At 43.9% G+C, this 23842-nt stretch overlaps 1 protein-coding gene and 1 non-coding gene across 2 annotated transcripts in view; one reads left to right on the forward strand and one right to left on the reverse strand.

Annotated features, from left to right (window-relative positions):
- The window catches only part of PPEF1 (protein phosphatase with EF-hand domain 1), a 29706-nt gene extending 20025 nt beyond the window's left edge, over window positions 1-9681 (reverse strand). The window contains exons 1-3 of the mRNA XM_030476648.1: window positions 9543-9681; window positions 5510-5637; window positions 4637-4688 (exon numbers count right to left, since the gene is read on the reverse strand). Coding sequence (XP_030332508.1) covers window positions 4637-4688; window positions 5510-5637; window positions 9543-9606 — 244 coding nt within the window. The 5' untranslated portion in view covers window positions 9607-9681. The remainder of the gene's footprint in view (window positions 1-4636; window positions 4689-5509; window positions 5638-9542) is intronic.
- An 11149-nt stretch (window positions 9682-20830) lies between these two features.
- On the forward strand, window positions 20831-20903 carry TRNAV-UAC. The gene has a single exon. It is a non-coding gene; the product is annotated as a tRNA-Val (tRNA).
- Window positions 20904-23842: the final 2939 nt, after the last annotated feature.

Genomic DNA, 23842 nt, shown 5'->3' on the forward strand with positions numbered 1-23842 from the left:
AGGTAAGTTTTCTGTAACCCTAATTAGATGCCAGTGGAAATAAAAATGTATTATTTATTGCTGAAGGAATACCTGTAGCTGTGACTCAGCAGTCACAGCAGCTAAAACCAGCATGTAGCCTCATAAAATATGGGAGGCCAACTAGTCTTGTAACTGGATAAAACCCATATTAGAAATAGATAACAGTAAACTTTATCAGCTCTTCTGCTGTGAGCTGATTAGCACATTCAGTGTACAGCTATGTAAACGAATTAAGGCATCAAGTAACAACAAGGTGCTCAGGGTTCATAGTTTCCACGAAGTACAGTCTGATTTGCAGTCTTCCACCACAGTTACAGCTTTGTCTGGTCAGATGCCAGAACATCACCCATGGACTGAAACTGCTGGTTCCCTGATAACATACTGATCAGCCAAGAACATCTGTACCAAGTCCTGTCCCAGCTTTAGCAGCAAGTCTCTGGACAGCATCTCCCTCTGTGCCCTACTTCTCAGAAGTGGGTGGCTGCAGACCATGGAGCCAGTTTCTCAGACCACTCAAATTCCTAATTGCTTACCTGTTCTGGCCAGAGGCTCTCCTCATCTGACAAGATTCTTTCAGTCAGCTGTCTTCTCAGCATTTCAAGCCAGGCAGACATCTGCCCATGCCTGCTCCTATTCCAGCCCTCCCTTCCTGCATACAGCAGGCTACCCATCCTTTTACCTCTGAACATGAACCTGCTGTCCTCGCAGCCTCTCTTCCTTTTTTTGCATATACCCAGGCTAGGAAACCCAGTCTCCTTCCCTGTAGCGCATCTCTCTGCAAAAGTACACCCCACTTCCCACTTCTGGATAAGTTGTCAAAAGCCAGTCATGGTCATTAGCCTTAGAGTGCACTTACATCTCTCCTCAGGCAGTCTTTCACCTAGATTTTAAGTCTTCTTCCTGAACAGGATGACTGTCTCATCTCAGAGCAGTCAGTAATGGGTGCCCTAATGCAGCCTGGGAATTGGCACTCTGGCCGATGAGTACCCCAGCTCACCACAAGTCCCATGCAGGACTAATTCTGAAGGACTCAGCACCTCTCTCATTTTAGTCATCCTCTAGTTGAGGCTGTCAAGGCTCTTTCAGTCCATATTGAAAGACAGGGACATTCGGTGTGCCTAGTTCAGGCAGAGGTCTTAAGACAGAATTAAATACCCTCTGCCAGCATCTGCATCTCTCCACTGACTACAGGGAGCACAGAGAGTGACCTGCTGTGTACTCCAAAGACACCAGTGATCTAGCCCAATCTCAGTTGAGTTGAGCCTTGCTATTAGACCCCATACAATTACCTTATGGGACAACAGCTATATCCCGTATTAAACATGAAAACCCAGAGCTACATGGAGTCAGTTTGGCCACAGATCCCCACCCAGGGATCTGGTTCTCCTGACAAGACCACCTCACCATGGGAGTTGTTCGAGACAAGTCCAAGATGCCACTGCTAAGGATGTACTCACTATCAGGGTAACAGGCAATCAGCTACTTCTGCAGCCCTGAAATAAGCTCTCTGTTCTGCCACCATCCATGTGCCTTCAGACTAACCATTGGGGTACCTGAGAGCACCCGATTCCTGAGGAATCCTGAGGAGTGCTCTTACATCTGCCAGATACACCCATCAGGTCAAATCCAGAGGGACCTCGAGCCCACTAAGAGAATGAAGATTTCTATAATGCTCCAAACATTCATTTCTTCACTCCATTCCTGGTGCTGTAAGCTGAAAGCAGCTGTGACTTATTCCCCACTGCAAGAATCACTCTATGCAAAAAGCCTTTGAACGGTGTTAATGCTGTAAGGGAGGCATCATGGGGAGTGAAACTGCAGAAAACAGCACCTTTTTTGGTTGTTCCCTTTCAAAGGGAGGCTCCAGGAAGTGTGGCTCCTGCCCTGGTTACATTGAGAGGCACAGGGGTGCCTTAGACTCCCAGTCCCACCACTTTGCCCAGAACATGTTTGCAGCCTGCTCACGCTCAATGCGCCATCTAAAGAGTGAGTAAATGACTCACCTTTACCTGGAAAAGCAGTGTCCAGCTTTCTCTGTCCAGAGAACTTTCCAAGTTGGGGAGGGAGAAAAGGGTAAGGTGGAAAAGGTTTTAATTCTTACTTCTCACAAATCTTTGAAAAATAGCCTTTAATCAGAAGCAGAACAAGACACATAGCTATAGAATATCCCCATCACAACTTAAACTGCACTGGCATCTTAAGCAGAATGAGAGGATGAAAAAAGCTTTAGGGTACAGCAGATAAACATTCACATCAAAAGCACTACTGTGTTAATGAGGCAGTGGCTGCTTGCTTTCTCTGAAAAACATATTCTGAAAGAGCAGATTAAAAAGAGGAAAGTGACAAGATGAATAGTGGAGACTGAGTAGTTTATAATGTAAGGAAAAACAGATCACAAAATCTTCAGGTAGCTTTCCCATCACATACTGAGAAGAACAGGCAACCTATCCTCTGGTAAGAATATTACATACTCTCTTTTTGGAGAAGGCTTTTGAACCATATGCTATCACTCAAATTTAAGTGAACACACGCTGATGAAAAAGAAGAGGCCAGAGAATAATGGCGTTTAGAAAATGCTTGAGAATAGCGAGGCCAATTTGAAGCCTCTCTGCATGTTATGTTTACACTTACCATGGCTCATATCTTAAGACCATGATTCAGCAGAATTGGAAGCAGTTCGTTAAGAATTACTCTATGCACCACTGATTTTGCTTAAATAGATGGGCTAGCATGAGTGCTGCAAAGATCAAGCAATTAAGAGGGGCAAGCAGTTCACCTTGAAGTAAAGAATGCACACAGCCAGTAGTTGGACAAACATAACCACAAACCACACAACACAAATTTTCTGTGCAATTTCTCAAGAAACACCCCCTAGCAATCCTGCTTTGTATAGGCGGCCTCAGCAGTCTCTCTATTAAACAGGTACCTTACAGAATCTTTCCGCTTCATTTTGGGTTCTGCTATCTGTAACCCGGGGAGTTAGAAAGGGGGAAATAAAAAAAAAAAAAAATCAAGTCAAAAACAAAGCCTTTGGAGCAGTTATCAAGTCTTACCAACTTCAGTCCTGACAGATTAAAGTTTTAAGCAAACAAGACAAAGGGGAGTTTTACCGTAAACCACACACTTTATCATGTGTTTCAGCCTTTTAACCATGCCTGCAACTCCCAATATCTGTAACACCAAGAAACAGGTCACCTACGCAGCAGTGACAAGAGGCAGCTCACAGTACCCTCTGTCGCTCCGTGTGTGCAGGTGGGGCCTGGATCTCCACTTGCCCATGAACAGTCTATGCATGTAGCAGTGTGCTCTGCACCAGCCACGTCCTGAGACCTACCAAGTCACCCGAGGCACCTCACCTTTGTTCCTTCTGTCCATAGACACAGTTAATAAAGGTGGATAAATTATAGCTAAAATGAGCAGTTGTAAAATTCTCTTTTAATATTATAATGAAAATAGAAGTTAACACTATTTTTCCAAATCTCAGACCTAGCACTACTATTTTCTTTCCCACTCAGGTGGAACAGCTGAACTGAAGTGCACTAACAGCACGTAGATCAAGTGAGCAGTGTCTGACTGGATACAATAGTCTGGACTACTGTATCATCTGCCTTGGCTCTGGAGCAAGGATCAAACATAATTTCTTTTTCTGCAGAGCACAGAGAGCATTAGGCACTCTAAAGTATTTAAGAGAGAAAAATTACCATTTATAATGGTTGCCATTAGAACACTGAACTGCTTATGGATTTGATAGTGGTTTTATCCTGCTATCAAAGTTTCCCGTGCAAATTTTAATTGGAATAACATGTGGCTGGACCAGATGAAAGAGAAAGGACATTCTCTTGTAATTCAATAGGAAGGGGACAGCCTCCTTTTTCAAACCACTGGGATTAGATCTAGTCTCAATTTATTCAGGGAAGCCATGTTTGTTTTCTGGATTTAGGAATCACTTTCAGTCTGTTCTTCCTTTGAGCTTGACCTCAAAACTAAGTTTTGTCCAAGGATCCCAAAATACTTCAAGAATTATGGGTTATTCTTTGAATAATGACATTTAATTGAGATGGTTTCTGAAGATTTATCTCCAGCAGTGTAAATTTATTTCATTTTTAATCATTCGCATATTGACAAGTTTTGCAGTGAAATCTAAAACAAGTGGTCCAGAACTGCTTCAGAGTTGGGGGGGGGTGGGGGGGGAGGAAGAGGGAACAAGAAGAGCATCCTCTTTGAAGGCAACTTCTTTGGTTGTCCTAAACCAACTAGACACAGTTTTTCTGGATAATCACATCTCGCAGTTTAAGAAAACATGCATAGAAAATTGGATTCAGTAAGACTACCGTGAGAACAGCTTAAGGGCAGTAACATATAAGCAAGCCCTCTGAGCACCTCTGAGTATTCTCATAAAGACAAAAAAGTATCTGTTCTGTCTTAAATCTTGACTCACTGAATAGCTATTGAGCAGAGACAACACTTAAAGAATCAAATTCTTATTACAGTATTTGCGAAATCAAACCTCAGCCCAGCATATGCAGTAGGCTGCCAACATCACATTGAAAATTAACTTTCTTCACATTGGGTTTTTCAGTCAGAATCTCCATATTATTCTGATTTTTATCCTTACCTGCATCAGTTGGAGTACAGTGATCCAGCATGAATGTAAAAAAGTTGGATAGCTGAGCACAGAAAAGAAAAGAACAAACACTGATCAAAGAGCAGTAACATTCTCTTTCCTTCTGCAATTACTAGCAATTTCCCATTTAGGGAGATCTAAGACACCTCTGTATGATCCCATAGTATCAGCCTGCAATAACGACATAACCTGTGTCCTATTACAAAAACTGCTTACTGCTTTCCTTCTTTGCTATGAATTAGCAGATTGACACTACATGAACACACAAAAAGTTCCAGGGCTGTATCAATGCTGCTGACATTTTTGGGTGTAATTCATCTTGCCCATAACCCAGACTATTTGCATAGGCTTCCTTTGGAGTCTATAGAAAGATACTGCTACAAACACCAAACTGATTTTAGACACTGATGCTACCATCAACACAAAGCCCAGAAATTGCAAATTCCCTGTATTCACCCTAAAGGAAGCCTGGTCTGACACGCTGAGACTGATATCCCTGTTGCACATCTTGCCTCACAGATGCAGTTAAGATCACTCATAGGAGATGACCTGCAATTCCTGGCTAACAGAGCTATTATACAGGAATCTCTAACCTAGATATAGTTGTATGGGCAGAATGGTGTCCTGCTGCTTATGTAGTTTTATATATATATACATATACACACACACTTACACACATATATATACATATATGTATGTGTACACACAATCTAATTAGTTTACGTGTGAGGCAGGGAAGCAGTTTTTATACACAGGACACAGACTTGTAGGGAGAAATAACAGCACACCATTTGGGTTTTTTGTTCAACTTAGTCCTCTAGGATAACGTAAGTGCTGGTACAGGAAGAATTGAAGATTACAAACCTGTAGTTGATCTTGCTCATCAGCATATTCAATGGACTGAAAGATGCTCAGAGAATAGCGGCGCCTCATCTCTAGCCGGGCCATTCTAAAGCGGTACCAATTCTGGATGAGAATAGCAGATCTAATGACTGTCAAAACAGAAAGCAATGGAGTACACATGGATGCAGAGTAATTTGCCTACAGGCCCCAGTCACACCACAAACATACCACATTCCCTTAGCTGCTCAGATAGAAGTTTATCAAGCAGAACAACATCTGATGGCACAAACGAGGTCCTGGGGTGGGCACTGTCCCATGGGGAGAGCTCCTCACACCTACGTAAAGCAGTTAATGCTGCATGAACAGTGAACACTAGAAAGAGCTGTGCAGGGGGACAGGAGCTCCAGGAGCTAATGCTCACTTGATCCCTCCCCACCATGCCCACAATCCCCCCTGCTATTCCTGGTACCCAAAGGGCAGCAGGTCTAAGGAGCCAGGGCACTACCAGCAAGAAGACAAGAGGAAAGAAGGTGTGCCCTCAGCATTACCAGTGATCACTGCAGCTTCGATAGAACTGGAGGGAGGTGCGAAAGCAGAAGGCTGGAGGGGCTGTGCTCAGCCTGAAATAACCATGATCTTGGGAGAGGATGAGCAGATGAGCTCAGCAGTAGCTTCTGCTTTTCACAGAGTTGTGACTCTTTAGTGCTTTAAGGGTGCTCATCCAGAAAGATCAACTAACTTTGAGAAAAGCATTCCTCAGTCACTTGTAAACTGTTTTTTTAAGATCAGCTAGAGAGGAATAAATGCACCTTTCAGTTACTTAGGGCATATGTAAGTACGGATTTATCATCCAATGGAGGACACCATTTGTTGTACAAAATTGAAATAAAATGCAGCTACTGCCTTGAAGATGGAGCAGCTGAAATAATGGCAAATTCGAATCCAGACATTTGCTTAAATTACGGTTAGAAAGAGAGTCTGTATTAACATGCTTAGCCCTACAGAGCACTAACAGGGGCAGACAAGAGGTATTACATGCATCACTGTATAACAGCAAGAGGAAGACAGAGCACAGGGCTATTGGCTCCCTACACCTGTCCCAGTGCAACCACAACGCCACCACCATATCCTTGCCTGGCAACAAAAAATAGAGCAAGGTAGGAGGCTGCTTGCAAGAGATGTCACATTTACTCACTTAACGTTGAACATAATTCTTGTATTTTTCCGTACCTCTTTTTCCCTGTACTCTCAACAGGATACTGGTAAATAAGCAGAGCGGGCCAGAAATGTCAAGCCTTTACCTCCAGCCCTTCAGCTAACACATCACTTCAAGGAGTTTCCTAAGGAACGCATCGCTGAATGGCTCAGCACAGGACACAGAAAAAAGAAGTCTTTATGCTTCTGATCTTAGTGGAACAAATCAAAGCAGCTACAGGGCAACTCTATAGAAGGTACAAAGACCAAAATAAGACACTGATCTTAGCTCCTGACACTCCCAAGAACTAGAGCTCATTTCTGAGCAGATAAATAGATGATCAGAAGCACAGGAACAAAGCTGAGACATTCTCCTGAATATCCAAGTTTGACACAATCACCACTGCAAAGCATTGCAAATTCACGAAAAAGGAAAAAAAGGGAAACTAAAACCAACACTAATGACTTAACATGAATATGTTTCTATTTTATTACAATTGCCAAAATGCACAGTTGATACTGAAAAGCAAAACTAGAATTCATACCAGTACTTTTTCTCCCTGCAAAACTGCAAAGGAAAGCTCTGTACCAGAGGGACAACAGTTTACGCTAGTCAATTATTTTAGCTGATCACAAATACCAAGAATTTTGAGACTAGGATGAGTGGCAACCCTCAGTAAGAATTTTTTTTTTTCTTAAACTGACACTTATGCAGGTAAAGAAAAACCTCCATGGAAAAGTGATTCTATTAATAAATGCATAACATTAAGAAAGCTTTTTTTTAATAAAAATGCTTACAAGTGCCACAATAGCATGGTTTTTGCTTATTTTAGCATTAATAAGTATACAGTATTGTTAAAGTGGTAAAGTTTTCTAGTCCAGACAAGGCCAAAAATCAGTAGAGACCGCCATCCAACAGATACCGTATCCATCCCAGAAAAATCTTCCTGCATGAAGGAAATGTAATCCTTATATGACTAAGCACATCCTTTGTACCCTACAAAAACTCTGAGATCTTTCTTATTTTCTGTCCTTTCTGGAATTCACCACCACACACCAGAGAGCCTGACACATCACAGCACGGCTGTCATCAACTTTTCTCTTTAGAAGAATACCTAAGGGGCAAAGCACAGCCACCAGCACAGAAACTGATTTCCAGCATCAGAATCATTGAACTTCCCATTATTAAAGCCCCTCTAGGTTGCTTAATGGTCGTGAACACTTAACACAGCACAATTCCACTAGTATCACGTAAGACAGGTATCTATTCACCTCTATGGTTAATGTTGCAAATCTAACAGAATATTTCCGGTTGTTTTTTGGTTTTTTTGGTCTGTTTGGGTTTTTTTTTTGGGGGGTGGGGGTGGTGTTGGTGTTGTTTTTGTTGTTGTTTTGGGGGGTTTTTTTGTGTTTTTTTGGTTTTGTGGGGTTTTTTTAAATTGTACTTATTACAGTGCTGTTATTCTCAGGACCGAATTAGAACATGATTTTCACACTAGGCTAAACTGTATCTGTAGAAGTAATTGTTATCAGTCGCAGAAGGTCTCTACCCCAGCAAGTACCTGTTAAATTCATGTTATTAATGCATTAGAGGGAGATACAGCCTCAGGCTGCAGACAGAATGATGGTTCAGCATCATTTGACTACTGCTGAAATGCAGAAAGAATATCATCCAGCAACTGGAGAGGACAAAACATTGTCAAGCATATAACAAAATCATAAGGTAGTTTTGGGGTATCGAAGCCTGGCTCCACACCAATGTGTATTGATGGTTGTAAACCAAGAAAGAGTACAACTCCTCATGCCTGCTCCAGGCTTTTGTACCCTCAGAAATGTTCCCAACTAACTTGCCTCTGACGCCTTGCAAGGCACATATATGCGTAGCATGCAAATCTAAAAGGGAAGGACTGCTTCTCAGAGGTAGGTCTGAGACTCTAGGTGCTTCCATTCTACTTCCACTGCTGTGACACAGTGCTGATGCAGCTGTGACAACCAAGCAGTGTACACAAAGCTGAGGGCTACCCTTAAACCGGTCAGCTTGGATCCCTGTAAGTGCTTTTTCTTCTTAGTCGCCAGTTTCTTTTGACTTGTGTCCTGGCTTAGTAGCCAGAAAGAGCCCTCCTTTTCAACCATGGTTTGTCAGCATAATAATCTCCTAAAACTATACACAGTGCCATGTAACACGGTTCCCTGAAGACCCCTAAATTGCACTTTAATGACAAACCTTGAAAGAGAACACAAAGGGTCTGAACAAAGGTCTGAGCTAATTCTGGAACCCACATGCCTGTGCAAAGCCTGGTGTGGTATGATTAAAAGCAGGGGGATGAGGCATTAGATTTTTAATTGAACATTTAACCAGGTACTGGGGAGATTTTCGACTCAGTGACCGACAGGGAGAATTGCAGGCCAGGCACTTGCTATGGCAGAAAATTGATTCTAAGAGTCATTATAATAGCTCTGCTTTATTACACTTATTTCATAACCAGGGTCACCCACCAGCAGAAAAATTGGGACAGTCTGCCCAGAAATCCTGTGTTGTAAAAGGCTCTAAAAGTTCCCCCTCAATACTTTAATCCATATATAGTGACACAGCAGCAGAGAGACATCTGAAATTTAGGTTCTGCCCCAGATGCTGTGAATCTTTTCCCAATCTGTAGATGTTACAGGTGGTCTACGGTTGCCTTCTGACCTCAGCCAGCATCTAAAAGCTATGCACTCTTTTAAAAAGAAGATAATTATAGAGTAATTTTTTTTAACAAGTATTTTTACAACAAGACTGAGGGGAAACTTTACCTTGCAATCCTCTTCTGGTGTTAGAGAGATAACAACCACTGACCCTGAAGACAAAGGCAGCACTCACCTTTCTCTGATGTTCTGTCAGCTATAGAACTGCTGCACCCCATGGTTCCAATGATGTTTCCCATCAGTTTTAATTGCTGCTGATATGAAGCATGTGTCTTTCAGCTGTTAGCATTACACACATTTCCTGTGTTCAGTGATGAGAATTATACCCCTCTGGGCTCTTCCTAGTGCTGCTAACAGAGAGGGGAGTGGGAGGAGGGGTAAAAAAAAAAAAAAAAGCATTTGACAACACAGAATCTAAAGTAGCTACAACTCATAAGAAATTACTGTACAACACATCCTGCAAGAACTGGACCTGATGAACCGTACTTGGTTTCTTTTTCACATCTGATTACTATCAGCTTGCATTCAAGACTGATGAACTCAGTAATTAATAGTTTACTCCTTACATGTTAGCTGGAAGTTAATGTGCACTTGTGATTTCCTGGTAGGAGCAACAGTAGTAGGGACAAGAGAATATAGAGGCATGCTACTCTTCATTCTTGTGATTTGAAAATCGGAACTGCAGAATTCTAAGGATTTTAAATTACACCTGATACTACTGCTAAAAAAAACCCAACCCAAACCTCACCCTCCTAACACTCTATTGCTTTGAGAAGTGCCCTACAACTCCATTTATCACTTTTCCCTCAGTGTCACCACTACCAAATTTACAAGTCGAGACAGTGACATAGAAATTGTTTCATTATCAGATTTTATTCAAATAAACCATCCAATTTTCTGTTGCATTTCTGCTGAAACATTGGTTTCATTAAATAAATGAACAAAGTACATTTTGCAGTATGGTGGTTTTTTTTTTTTTCTCCTGGTACTCGCTCAGCTCTTCACTAAATGTTCTCATTCACTAATGCAACACGCTTCCTAACCAACAAGTTCAAATGAACACAATTTCCCCGAAATACAAAACAGGTTAATTTCTAAGTAACAAGAAAGTCACTGATGCTCTTATAGACTGAACTTTGTAGGAGCTAAAGATTTCTTATATGATCACACTGATCCCTCTCCCTCCCTGCCTCCAAGGATACATGTTTCTCTCTAGCATGTCTGATGTCTAAATTATTGCATTTGTTGTTTTGTTTCATTGATATTCCTTTTGAGGTTTAAAACAAAAAAGAAACTCATCCGCATAAGATTAATGTTTAGCTACTATTATTTTCTTTTGCCTTTAATAGCCGTCGTAAAGATAACAGGATAAGAGAGAAAAACAAATGCATAACTAACCTATTTTTAATCTCAATAGTTAAGATATTTATTGTTGCAGGACTATTTACAGTGTTAATAGATTTTATTATATTATATAATGTCATGTTATGTTATATTATATTAATATTGCAGAACTCTTTATAGTTGTGGGGCTATTTTTCAGGGTTCCACAACACAAAGGCATCCTACACTTGAGCTGGGTCTGCCACCTTCTCAGTCAGTATTTATTTCAGCAAAGAAGGATTTTCATTTTTTTCCCCACAATGGACTGCTTTTCTTCCCTCTGAAGGAGCTATCATGAAATCCAAAAAGGTGCTGTAACATTAATTTTGAGCCAATCAATGGCTATGTCAGCATCAGACACAGCAATAACATTGCTAATAGCTCAAATTTGTCTTATCTCCAAACAATTGTTGTTCTCCTGAATACTATCCATCTCCTCACTTGCCTTCTTAGGAGAATAAGATTCAGTGTTAGTCCATCTCAAACCAGCCAGCCATGACTTGAACTGTGATCTGAAGACTAGAACCAAGGGCAAAATACAGCATACAAGCTAAGTCCTGTTGCAGAGACACGATCTTCAGTGTGTGCCTGGCAACTGGGTAATGGGAGCCCCAAACAGAACCACCATGCTTCTCAGGACTCCATCCAAGCCACGGCTAACAATGGTCTGACCCAAGAAACAGGGATCTGAATCACCATCGCAACCTACTTTCAATGACTTCAGCTTTTCTCCCAGTCACCCCCACTCTTCCCTCCACCTACCTCTAAATTCACAGGCTTCTAACACCTCCCTGAGCAAAGAAATAAAAAAGATAGAGGCATAGGGACAGAAATTTCGTGGTGATAGCAGTAAATGAAGCCTGAAACATACACTCAAATCTTGGAGGAAAACTTGCACAAATATATCCTATCAGTAAACATCTTAAAAAGGACAAATTTACAATCAAAGAACGAGTCCAGGGGAATAATCATCACCTTCAGTCCCAAGTATCTGCATCCTAAAATGGACATAGCGAACATTCAAACTATTACCCTATTTCCTGATGGCTCCACCCAGGCCCAGCAAATTCACTTTCTGCCCTTCTTGTCTGACTAAACAATCATGACAAAGGGGAACAAGCCTCTGTGGAAAGAGCCAGTGCCTTCTCCAGGGCGGGACTCTTCATTGCTCCAAATTGAGCCCTTCCAACAGGAGAAATCCCTGCTCTCCTGCCCGCCAGTTACGTTGGTTCAAGCCAACACCTGCTCCAGGCCAAACCCTGACTTCCTGGACAAAGACGTAGAAAAATACCAGGCAAAGGCCATGAAGGCCTTCCATGGGCAAGAAGGTTGAAACCCAAGCATTATAACATTAGAGTAATTTCTGTGATCTATTCACTACGCAGTATAGCAACGTCTGGTGAAGAATCATTTGCCATTACAAAATTCCCCAAAATGTTGGCTGGGGAAATGGAAAGCTAGGCTTTTACCAAGGTAATGACAAAGGCTTCACTGGTGCAAGGTAGCTGGATGAGAATTTGGGACGTAATGCTATGTTAGCATTCTGGATACTATGGCACTGATATGCCCTTAGAGAGAATCTGTCATGTTCACTAAAAAGCAGGCAGTAATTCAACTTCTGCATGCCTGTTCCATTTTTTAGATATAACTACAAGAAATTGCTATATTTCTCTCAGTTCAGCAAAAAGGCAATTTTGTGACGGACAGGCACTGAATACACAGCCCATCCACTGAACCAAAATATCATTCCAACCATGCCAGTAGACATGCACCAAGCTAAGCCAGAGTGGCATACGCTGCTCTTTTTCTGGGTAGGAGTCACTGAAGGTTACGCTGCAGCAAGTGCTCAGAAATTTGGGGTTCAGAACCTGAGCTGGCGAGAGCCTGATTTACAGAGAGAATGAATCAGCACCATTTCAGCTGGATGTAATAGGTGCTGCACAAAATCAATCATGCCTCCAGTCTGTCAGTCACGTAAAGACCCGGCTGCTTCAAGAATAGTAGAAAACTTGTAAAGATTTATAGCTGACTTTTAATGAAATCAGGCTGCAGGTCCTTTGGGCAGAGTGCCATCCTTTCAAGCATACCTTATCTTTTAGAATTACATGAGCTGTGCTGCTGGCAGACAAATGTAAGCTAGGTCAAGCCTGAGGATATTGAAGACATATGAGTAAGAGCCACTAGTCTTTAACTTCTTATTCTTGCTTTGTTCCATTTGTGTCTTACCTTTGATAAAGAATGAAAGGCTCCTCCCACTATTTTTGTTGAGATGGGAATTAAGCTACTTCCTTTAAACTGTTATCTCCAGCAACATGCCTTCATTCCCTACTTGCTCCTCTCTCAACCATATTTGTGAACAGGTAGTTATGATCTCCTCCCATAACATGTCTTAGAAGGTACGTGTGGTTGAAGAAGTGATGACATAGGGACAATTTTCTCCATAAAGATCAGATGGATGGGTGGGTAGATGCTTCCAGTGACAGGGGCTTTCCTTTCATCCCTTCTTGCTATCAATTTTTTAATTTTCTGGGATTCACAGACTTCCTTTAGAGTTGATTTCCTTTGGAAATTGGGACTGCAGAGAACTGAGAGATACTGTAACATGAGTTTGTGATTGATTTTCTTCTGTGCATTGCTGAGGGATTAAAGCAGGAAAGAGCAAAATGCCCTAGAGAACCCAGACGTTAAATCACAACACCCAGGTTAGCACTTTTAGAGGGACAACTCTTCAAAACTGTCTTGTGGCCAGAGTTGGGACTGTCAAGGATGGGAATCTAGAGATGAATTAAAAATTTAATTATCTAAAAGACCCACCCTGCAGAAAGTGGGATGAAGCAGCCAAAGTCAACTAACAGAGTGAAAGAGAACCTCGCTATGGCACAAGAACTGTAATTTTGACACCAGCACTGAATTTAGTTTGCCAAGGGACTGATATGAAAACATCAAACACAGGCAAAGCAGTATCTGGTTAGGTCTCTGTTATTTTACATCCATGGGATAAACCGATATTTCCATTAAGTGACTTCCAATGGTTACCTATATGTGAAAGAAAGGAGAGAGCCTTTTTGTTTACAGATAATTTCTTCAAGCTGCTCAGAGAAACAAGGCTAAGCTCAATATAGAACTGAAGAAATAATTTCCAGCAGTGGCTGCATTGGTAGATCTCTGTATTTGGGCCAGGGATCAATAGGAAATGGATGTAGTAAGATACCAGTAAGCCAGCAAAGCCTGATAGAGAATAGGATGAAGATAGATCAGCTCAATAAGGTGGACTCCTATTCCCAAGCCCAAAAATGCTTTGCAAGAAGAAATAAAAGCAAGAGCTGCAAAGGTGCGAACATGCAGAGATTATTCAAGCAATTGCTGAGTTCGGGAAGTGCATGCAAATCCAAAGAGAACTGTAGAAAACTGATGGAAGAATGCCAGTCCGTGTTATTTACAATCAATAAAGAATACATTTACACAAAACATTTGCACCTTTTTGTGCACAAAATGAACAAACAAAGCAAGCAGCCTCATTTTTTGCAGAGCAAGACTTTGGGCAGAATGTTTTTTAAACAGAGAGGGAGTAGCAAACGCAAGTGCACAAATGAGGTGCAGATCACCCTGAAGTATAAGCAAAGCTTATAATTTTTGGAAAATTATATATATAATTTTTGGAAAATTTCTGGAAAATCATATAATTTTCCAGAAATGCTAAACGCCTCTAGAGGGAGATTCCTCTGAGAAGCAAGGAGAAAACTCAAAATCTGGAAGCAAAGTTGGTTCTAGTAAACTGGAGCCAACTGGAACGTAAAAGTTAACATTTGTTGTAAGCAAAATCTGAACCATGCATTGCCCTGCAGTTAATGAGCAGGGTCTTTAATTCTCCTTACTTGAAGGGGAAAAGGGGTAAAAAAGCAAAGCTCCAGAATAAATATGTGTTAAAATCCAAGCCAGTTTAAAAATTAAATTAATGCTTCAGCTGAAATTTATATTGGTTTTAACAAAATATAAGTTAAGCATCAGAACAAGGTTCAAAATTATCATAATAAAAATACTTTTTCCTAAAAACAAAAGTACATGAAATACAGTAGTCCTAAAGCTATTTGACTGCATCTGTACTCAGAAGTTCTGGATATCTGATCCAGTTCAGGTTAAACTTTACAGTTTGAAGCACACTGATTTTTCTCAGGGTAAAATCAGAAATAGTTCCACATACATTTGTCATTCCCTACACAGACTTAGGATGAAGTCAATTTGCTCTTTAAAAGTGAGCTAAAAAAATATATATACACCCCACCCAGAGATTACTTGTTTTTTTCTTTCTGCTTCAGCAATACCGAGATTTTTTTTTTCTACAGGAGTACCTTTAGAGGATTCTTTTTTTAGGAGAAAGCAGCCCCTTTTTGGCAGCAGAACTGCACAATGAGGGGTGAGGCTCTGCAGAACAGGTGCTCCGATTCTCTCTGGGGCTCTGGAGCTAGGAGATGCAATGCACTTGCTCTCCACCTATTTATACAGCTTCCTGAGAGGAAATTTCTTGAGCGCGGCTCTTCAGAAACAGTCAGGGGAAACGTCGTTTTCATTGTCCAGCCTGATGTGCAAGCTCATGGCTGTAGCCCTCCATCTGCACTGTATGTGTGCTGTTGAAGAGCTGTTTTTTCACCATGCACCCTGAATCTCAGGCAGAAAAAGGGATGGGCTGAAGTTATCTGCTTCACATCTGAAGTCACATGATCTCTCTTAAGAGGAATGGCCTTTCTGCTGTGATGAGGTGATGATTTGCATTTTAGCAGCTCTAGCACACTGGAAAACAACATAAGGGTTGCGCAGGTATTTGGTGATCTGATATGACTGGCATGGTTATGAAAGCCCTTAAGGAAAGAAATACTGAATTTACAATGAGGCATTATACCTGCATGTTAGTGAGACTGGTTTTCTCCAACATACTCATACCCAGATAATAGGACCAGCATGAAGCACTCAGATCTTGTGCTCAGAAGCACTGCACTAATGCCTGTACACTTCATTTCTTCATGTGCATTCACATGTTCTCCCATAAACGTGTGACTGAAATTCAGTGGACTCTGCTCATGTTTTGGCTTGTCTGCTCCTTGTGCGACTACCAGAAAGGGACTGAAGAAGCAGAGAACGCTGCAGTGTTACTGCCCTGTGCAGTAAAGAACCCATGGCACTGCACACTTTGAAATCAAAATCTAACTGCTGGCAGCAGGGCCCGCAACTCTGACCTAGCTCCTCACCATGCTGACCACAGACTCTCAGTCACTGCACATGTGTCCTTTGCATGCCCAAGGTGATTTGTTACTGCCCACTGCTCCACAAAGGCCCCTGCGGAACCTGCCGCTTCTCACAGTATATGGATACCATGGGGACACTACCATTTTGAACACATACCACCACTGCAAAATATGAGGTGTCAGTAGCGGCACAGTATTGTGATATCACCAATACAGTCTTGGGCCCAGTCCTCCACATGACTCATCTTCATTACACCACCTTTTCCGCAAGTGTGTCCTTCCACCCCTCTCCAAAAGCTGGGGAGGGGCTGCTTGCTGCTGTGCCAACTGATGGAACAGAGCACAGCAGCCACTTCTGTGGCATCAGTGCAGGGGCCTTCAGAGAACAGAGACAAAGCAAGCAAGATTCTCACCCTCCAGCCCCTGCCCCAAAGGCTAATAATACTGTAACATGGTATTTTCAGGGAATTTCTGCCATCAATCTGGTGACAGTTATAAAGGCATCAACCACCACCGTGAAGGACAGTGATCAAATCATCTTTTGGGACAGAAACAACTGCCCTTACTGTGACAGAACAGATACATCTATTAACATGCAAAAATCTACTAATGTGCAAAAGATATTTAAAATGCCAAGCCAGCAAAGCAAAAGGTACTGTGTGAATGTATTGGTTTGATGGACTGAGCTAGTCCTTTGAGATTCTGGAGTCCCAGACAAAAGCTTGCACTTTCAAAGCTGTTCCTCTGCTGTGAGACGACACAGTAAATGGCATATATATCAGGTGTGATAATTCTGCATGACCCAGAAGAGTTCTGATGTTTGTTTTTCTGGCAGGATGCACTCTCCCTGATCAGAGTTACAGTAGCTAATCATTTATGTATGATCACGCTGTTCTGCCAAAATGCATGCAAGCAAAAATACATCACAACCTCTTTCCACTGCAGTGTGGGGATACACATTATTCATAAAACATTTACTGTACCTGATAAATTCATCTCTATTGGCATTTACCAAGATTTCTGCATAATGTGAGGCTATAAGGCTTGTTCCAATGGCCAACAGATCCATCAAGATGTTTCATCCAAGATAATGGGAGAGATATCAAACCCTTAGCTGATAGGTTCTATAGGACATAAAGTCTCCACTGCATGTTTTCTTTTGTTATTAATGGAAGTTGTTAGTCCTCTGTCTTAGTGGTCTGGTGTGACCAAGCAACCTGATAAAGAGTCAGTCCTGCTGGACTGAGCCACCTCTCCAGTTACCTATGGGGATCACAATAACATGCAACTTGAGGAAACACAAATATGCTTTCCAAATTAACCTTTCCCATTCAAGCTGAAGGATGCAGGCTGTGCCAAATGAGCATTCTCCTTTCCACATAGGGCAAAGAGAACATACCAGTCCCACCAATAAAGTCACACGTACTACTACTTTTTTGTTCAGCAGTCATGTATCACACACACACTTAAGATGCTGAAAGGGTTTTAGCATCAACAGTTGCAACAGAAAGTAGACCAAAACATGCTGACAGTATGTTGTTGAGCAGTCTAGCATGACAAGAAAAAACCCAGTTACGTGCAGAAATCGGGACATCCCTTTACAGCCAGCCCTTCTTGATGTAATAGCACGTACTCTGTTTTAAAATACTTTGGAAACATTAACCTCCTGAGCAAGCTTCCATGCAGGCATTCCACATACATAATTCAAATTCAGCTTCAGGCCTATTTCTCAGAAGCACCCACTACAAAGTAACGTAACTGATATTTTTCAGAAAGACTAAAGATAATCATAGTCGAAGTGAATGTGCTCCAAGTCTTGACCATGGCTCCCTGCCTCTTACCCTACCAAGCTCAAGGAAGTATTTTTACGTGACCAAACAATGTTATTTTGAAGTACTAGCCAGGGGATAAGGCCCTGCCTGAGAGACCTGGATGTCCAGTCACATAGAATGAAAAGAATAGAAAAAATGAAGAGAGAACAATTTTAAACTCTCCCTCAGTCAGTCAGATGACAGAAATCTGTTTTCACAAACCAGGAGTAGGTTAATTTGGGTGAATAGGAAAATAAATTCCCCCCTCTGACAATTCTGGGTGAGATGATGAATAAAAGACATTAAAACTAGCATCCCTGGCAAAAATCAGAAATGTGAAAGAAAGGCAGGTGTAGGGCCTCTAAACTCTTGAAGGCCAAGAAACTAATCTAGAACACTGTGAAAGCATCAGGATACCTTCTGTAAAAATTAGAACTTTTTTTTTTCTTTTAAAGGATAATTTGCCAAATTATCAGTTGAATGCAGATACTTCTGGGAAGCAATGACTAATGACCTAATTTGCACAACTCTACCTCCCTCATGTTAGCTTCAGCCTCCACTTCGCACCTGTAGAGATGATAGCTATCTATAGCATTCGGGTTTTGCAGTCTTAGTAAAGCAACATGAGGGAAAACAAATGGGCATTAAGAATTGCCTAACAGCAGCTTGAACTGCATTTTGTTAGTCTGGTCAACCAAAAGCTGCATTGACAGTGCAAAACCTACACCCTGAAGCCTCGAGCCTACCAGACTGTCTATTCTCAAAAGGTGCCTCTGGTTAAATCACGCTTCCAGGTCTGGAGGGTACAGAGATTGGATTCACACACTAATGATCAGTATGTAAAAGGATTTTTTTTTTTTTTTTTTTTTTTTTTTTTAAAGACTGGGAACTACTAAGTACAGCCATCACATACATGGTAGGAAGTCAGCAAAGTCTATGGAAATAATTTTCTTCACCTCTGCATCTTCTCCTTATGAAATTGCTTTTAATGACAGACAAAATTTTCTACCTTCATCTGCTGCTTCAGCAATCAGTTTCAAGAGCCAAGGCAACTACAATATTTAGCTACAAACAGTGTACTGTTTTGCTCAGAGGCACCGCAATGCTTCTGAAAATTAACAAACTTATCTTTTGCATTCCAAATAATTCTCTTCATAACTTTTAACCACAGTCCTATAAACATTGCACAGGTGCCTTAATTTGTACTTCTACAAGCCACTCCCTTTGGGACGTGCAGATTTAGCATGGTGAGGACTTAAGTAATACAAATAGTACAAAACCCCATAATAGATGACATAAGGCAATTATTGTGTGATGCAACAGATGACAAAAAAGTTCCGGAATTAATGAATACCTGATGCAGACGGGCACAGAACTGCACAGCAACAGCTGCTCTGTACCCTCACAAAGAGCCATCTTCTGCAGAAGATACGCCGTGAATTCACAGCCTAAATAATTTTGGATTACTGCTGGGTGGGAGAAGGGTGTGAGCAGACAGTACGAGGAGCTCCATCAGCTTCCCTTTAGCAAACAGACACCTACGGAGCACTTAGGCCTCCTCGTACCGCATCCACATGTAACACGACATTTTGCAAAGCCAATCCAGCTGCAGAGCAGGATCACGCAGAACCCGACACACCGACCTGCGCAGTACCGAACGCCGCGGGCTGAGGCCAGGGAGAGGGTGAGGAGGTGAGCCGGTGAGCGCGGGAAGCCCCCTGCTGGCGGCGCGGCACCGCACCGGGAGTCGGCCGCAGCCCCGCCCGCTCCGCTCCGCCCAGCCCAGCCCCTCCCGCCGAGCCGGCGCTGCCGCCGCTACTGCTGCCGCCGCTACTGCCGCCGCCTCCTGGCCCGCGGTATGTGCCATGCGACGGCAGGGTGCAGCGGTGCGGGGCGAAATGACCGCTTCCAGGGGAGCTCTGCCCTGCCGTGCTGGTGGTGAAAGAAAATCCCCGCTGTTCCCGGGGTGGATTTTAGGAAGCAAAGAGTCTCGCTTTCACGCCTCGCTTTAAAAACACTACAGTGTCGCATGCTGTGCCCGAGGGGATAAATCGTAACTTTCGCAAATCCGTCAGGCACCACGCAACAGCTTCCTCAAAGAAGCACTGACAGGCTCTGCCTTCTCTCTTAGCACGCTGCTCCAAAGACTGCCTACTGTGCCGATGAAACCATCCACACCTTCCCCCCGCACTGCCGGGAGGGCTGGAACACCCGCCGCCCGCGGAGGAGCGCCTTCCCGTGCCTGGCTGACATGGGACCCACGCAGCCACGCTCCTCCCAGGCAACGGGTGTGCTGCTGCTGCTCTCCCGGAGCTCAGCCTGCCCTTTCCATGCTCCGGCCAGCCCGCTGGGTAGGAGATGTACCGCACCTGTCTCGCTGTTCCTCTCAACCCCATCCCAAGCAGCAGCGGGATGCGCAGGACGGCTGGACAGCCGTTTCCCAAGCCCGGTTGGACGCCACGGCGTTAGGATTGCGCAGGCTGGAAGCCACAATGTACTGGATGCATGGGAAGGGCGTGCTCGCAGTATCCGCTCCGGGCCATAAGCGGGGCTCTTGCCCTCCAGGCTCGTTACTTGCCCCAGTGCTGCGTTTGGCGGGGCCGATGAGGGCCCGAGGGCGCCAGCTGGAAGGCTGTAGCGCGCGGAGAGGCATGCCGACATAAAACCTTACCTGTGCCGTCCCGTACCGTGAGAGCTACTAAAGTGGTTTACGCCCTTCACTGCTCCTCTGTAGCTAGCTGAGGGGCAGAAGACGCATTAGGGTAATTTTTAATGACTACATTTTTAATTCACCAGCAATTAAAAAGGAAAACTAAAGAGGGGCAAACAAAAGCCGCGGCTGCGGAGGGCGGACCCGTCCTCCCTCACAGCTTGTCCCCGCTGCAGCCTAACGGCTCGCCGCGTGCCCAACGGCTGCCCCCGCCACGGCCCCCTCCACCCGCGCGCCGCACCCGCGCGAGCGGGGCGGCAGGAGGCGCGCCGGTCTGTGATCGAATAAGGGCAGCGCCGGAGGGGTTGGTGGACGTGGCGGTTCCATAGTGTAGTGGTTATCACGTCTGCTTTACACGCAGAAGATCCTGGGTTCGAGCCCCAGTGGAACCATCGCCGCTGTCGTTTTTGTCCTTCCCCCCTCACTTTTTCATTGTTTGCTATAAAGCGATGAGTCTCGGTTTGCTTTCTGGTTTTTTTTTCCCCAAGACTGGCAACCTTATAAGCGTGTAAAGAAAGAGCGGGCCCTGCCTGCAGCAGGAGAGGTGTGTGGTGAGGGGAACTAAAAGGCCCCTCAAGCAGGAAATTCCCTTCCACAGGCCCTGTGCTATAGCATGTTTTTCTAAGAGTATGAACATATTTTAATTTGGGGTTGTTCAGGGTGGAGAAGAGAAGACTCCAGGCAGACCTAACTGTGGCCTTTCAGTTCTTAAAAGGAGCCTGTGAGAAAGATGAGGAGATACTTTTCAGCAGGGCCTGTTGTGATAGGATGAGGGGTAATGGTTTTAAACTAAAAGAGGGGAGATTCAGGCTGGACATGAGGAAAAAATTCTTGACAATGAGGGTGGTAAAATACTGGCACAGGTTGCCCAGAGAGGTGGTGGATGTCCCCTAACCCCTGGGGACACTCAAGGCCAGGCTGGATGTGGTTCTGAGCAACCTGATCTCATTGAAGATGTCCCTGCTCATGGCAGGGGGGTTGGACTAGAAGACCTTTGAAGGTTACTTTCAATTTAAACCATTCTATGACACTATGATTCTATGATTTAGACAACGTTGCTGCAGCGCTTGCTTTTTTCCCCTAAAAAGCTCAATTTCCTGCAATAACATCAACCAAAATGCAAAGAGACCCAGTGAGAGCTGGCTTGCGCCAACACCCTGAGGTGCTGAAGCAGCTGGTGCTCTCTCCACCTGTTTGCCCAGCATGGCCCTGCGAGGCAGGATTTGCAGGGTTTAAATCTGGTTGCTCACCTTACAGTAGTCCCTGGGCGCCAGTTTTGTGGTGGCCGGTAGCCCCCATGCCTCTGGTGCGGAGGGGCTGCCCGGGGTAGCACAGGGGCTGTGGGCCTGTCTGCACTGAGGCCTTTCTGAGTGTCACCTGGGAGGGGAAACAGGCAGATGGAAGCCTAATAAAAGAGTGTTACCCCTCCTTTTAAGTCTGCTTGATATAGGGGCTGTTGGGGGCCATTTTGCATCTTCCCCTGAACCCCTTCTCACTGTTGCAGCTTAGGCCCGGGGTGGCTGCTGCAGAAAGGTGCAGATGGGGCCTCTCGCTGCCACATCTTTTCTCCCCAGCATGGGCTTGCTCTAGTCCCTTGGCTGGGCATCCAAGGGGACCACAGAGACCAGAGTCAGCCTTGGAGGCAGAGGGGAGGAGAAGTGGCCTGTGGCTCCTCCCAAGCACAGCATGCGAGCATCGACATGGCGGTGGTGAAGGCTGCAGCTCAACGCATCCCCAAGAAGAGGTTTCGCCAGGCCAGACCAGCGTTTTCACTGTTTCACTGTTGCTTTCACCTCTGTGTTAGGGGAAGTGTTTGAGTACAGGAGAAAGACCACAGTTAACTCTGTTTTCCCCTGTATTGCATGTATTTCTGTTTTTATTAATCAAGAAAGAAAAAGCCATCTGAGCTTGCCTTGGAGCAGTTTGAGTTATAACTTGTTGTCTCATTTTGCACGTGCAAGCCTTTAGAAAAGGGTAACCTCTGGGCATGGATGCTGCCACGGCATTTGTCTGTGCATGGGAGCCCTGATGAGTGCTGGGGCTAAAACATCTCTGCAGGAGGAGGAGGAGAGTTCCTTAGTTCTGCTGAGGTAGCGTTTGCTCTTGAGTCTCTTTGCCAGATCAGAGCAGGAGGGTGTGATTTACCTATCTTAAAGAAGAAAGAGAAAAATCGGCTTAACTTAGCTGAAACTTCCCTTAATCATCATTATAAGAAAACTATTAATCCCTTGTCAGTGTTTGGTCTTATTAAAGAAACACTCTGGGGTGTGGGCAAGCTGCAGTTATAGATTGCAGTGCAATGTGCGGATACCTGGACCAGGCTGCAAAAGCTGTTTTGGGTAGAAAGCACACATGTATTACATAGTGAGACCTAGTAAGATAAGGTCATAACATTAAGCACTGTAATGACGCTAATGGCCTGTGTGTCCTGCAGCCTAAAAGTACAGATGGCAGTCAGGTCTAGCTTTCCTCTGGTTAACTTGGTTAGCACTGTGTGTGCAGCCCACAGGAGGTGAAGCCGAAGCAATGTATCCCACCTCATGGGTAAACTGTCTTCCACAGATGGATACAGGCTCAAAGCTGAACCAGCTGTAGTTAGACTTTTCCTAATGTAGGGTATGCAAGCTTTTGGTGTAGGTACTTCCCGCCTAATAGGGATAGTGATCCCATGGTGCCTACCCTGCCAATGACAGCCACAGCTCCCCCTGCTGCATGCATAACAGGGAGTGGGCCTGATCCTGGTGGCCAGCACCAGGTAACTATCTGCATTGTGTTTTCTTACATTTAGGGAAAAGGCTCCTTTTCAGAAGAGGACTTAAGGTCACACTTCAGAATTGTGGAAAGAATATTTTATTTCAAGATACAGATCTTCTGCATGTGTAAACCATCGTAGCTTCATCCATTTCAAGAGGATCCAGTTCCTACCGGTTTGACTCAAACTCTGTAAAGTGTTGGCAGTCTTGCTCTCTCAGCACGTCGGTATCCTGCTTCTGTGGTTCACACGTACATGTATAAACGTGTATTTTGTACATTCCTTAACTGTGCTAAAACCAAAGCACACCAGTCACACATTTGTGCTGAGACATTGCGTGTCGTGTGTGTTCAGCTCCCAGACACGTGAATCTGTGCATGCTGCTCTGATTTAGCTGTCTGGCACTCTGACTTTGGGAGAAGCATGAAACCGCTATGTGAGTTGCACTTCTCTCTCACATACGAGTGCTTTTCTTACCTGCTTCCCCTCTGAGGGCACACGTGCACACTGCCAGTCAGTCAAATGCCAGGAAGGCCTCCATGCCCATATATGTGTTTTGGGAGCTCATGGATGCACAGC

This window comes from Strigops habroptila, chromosome 2 (assembly GCF_004027225.2).
Source record: "Strigops habroptila isolate Jane chromosome 2, bStrHab1.2.pri, whole genome shotgun sequence".
Lineage (NCBI taxonomy): Eukaryota > Metazoa > Chordata > Aves > Psittaciformes > Psittacidae > Strigops > Strigops habroptila.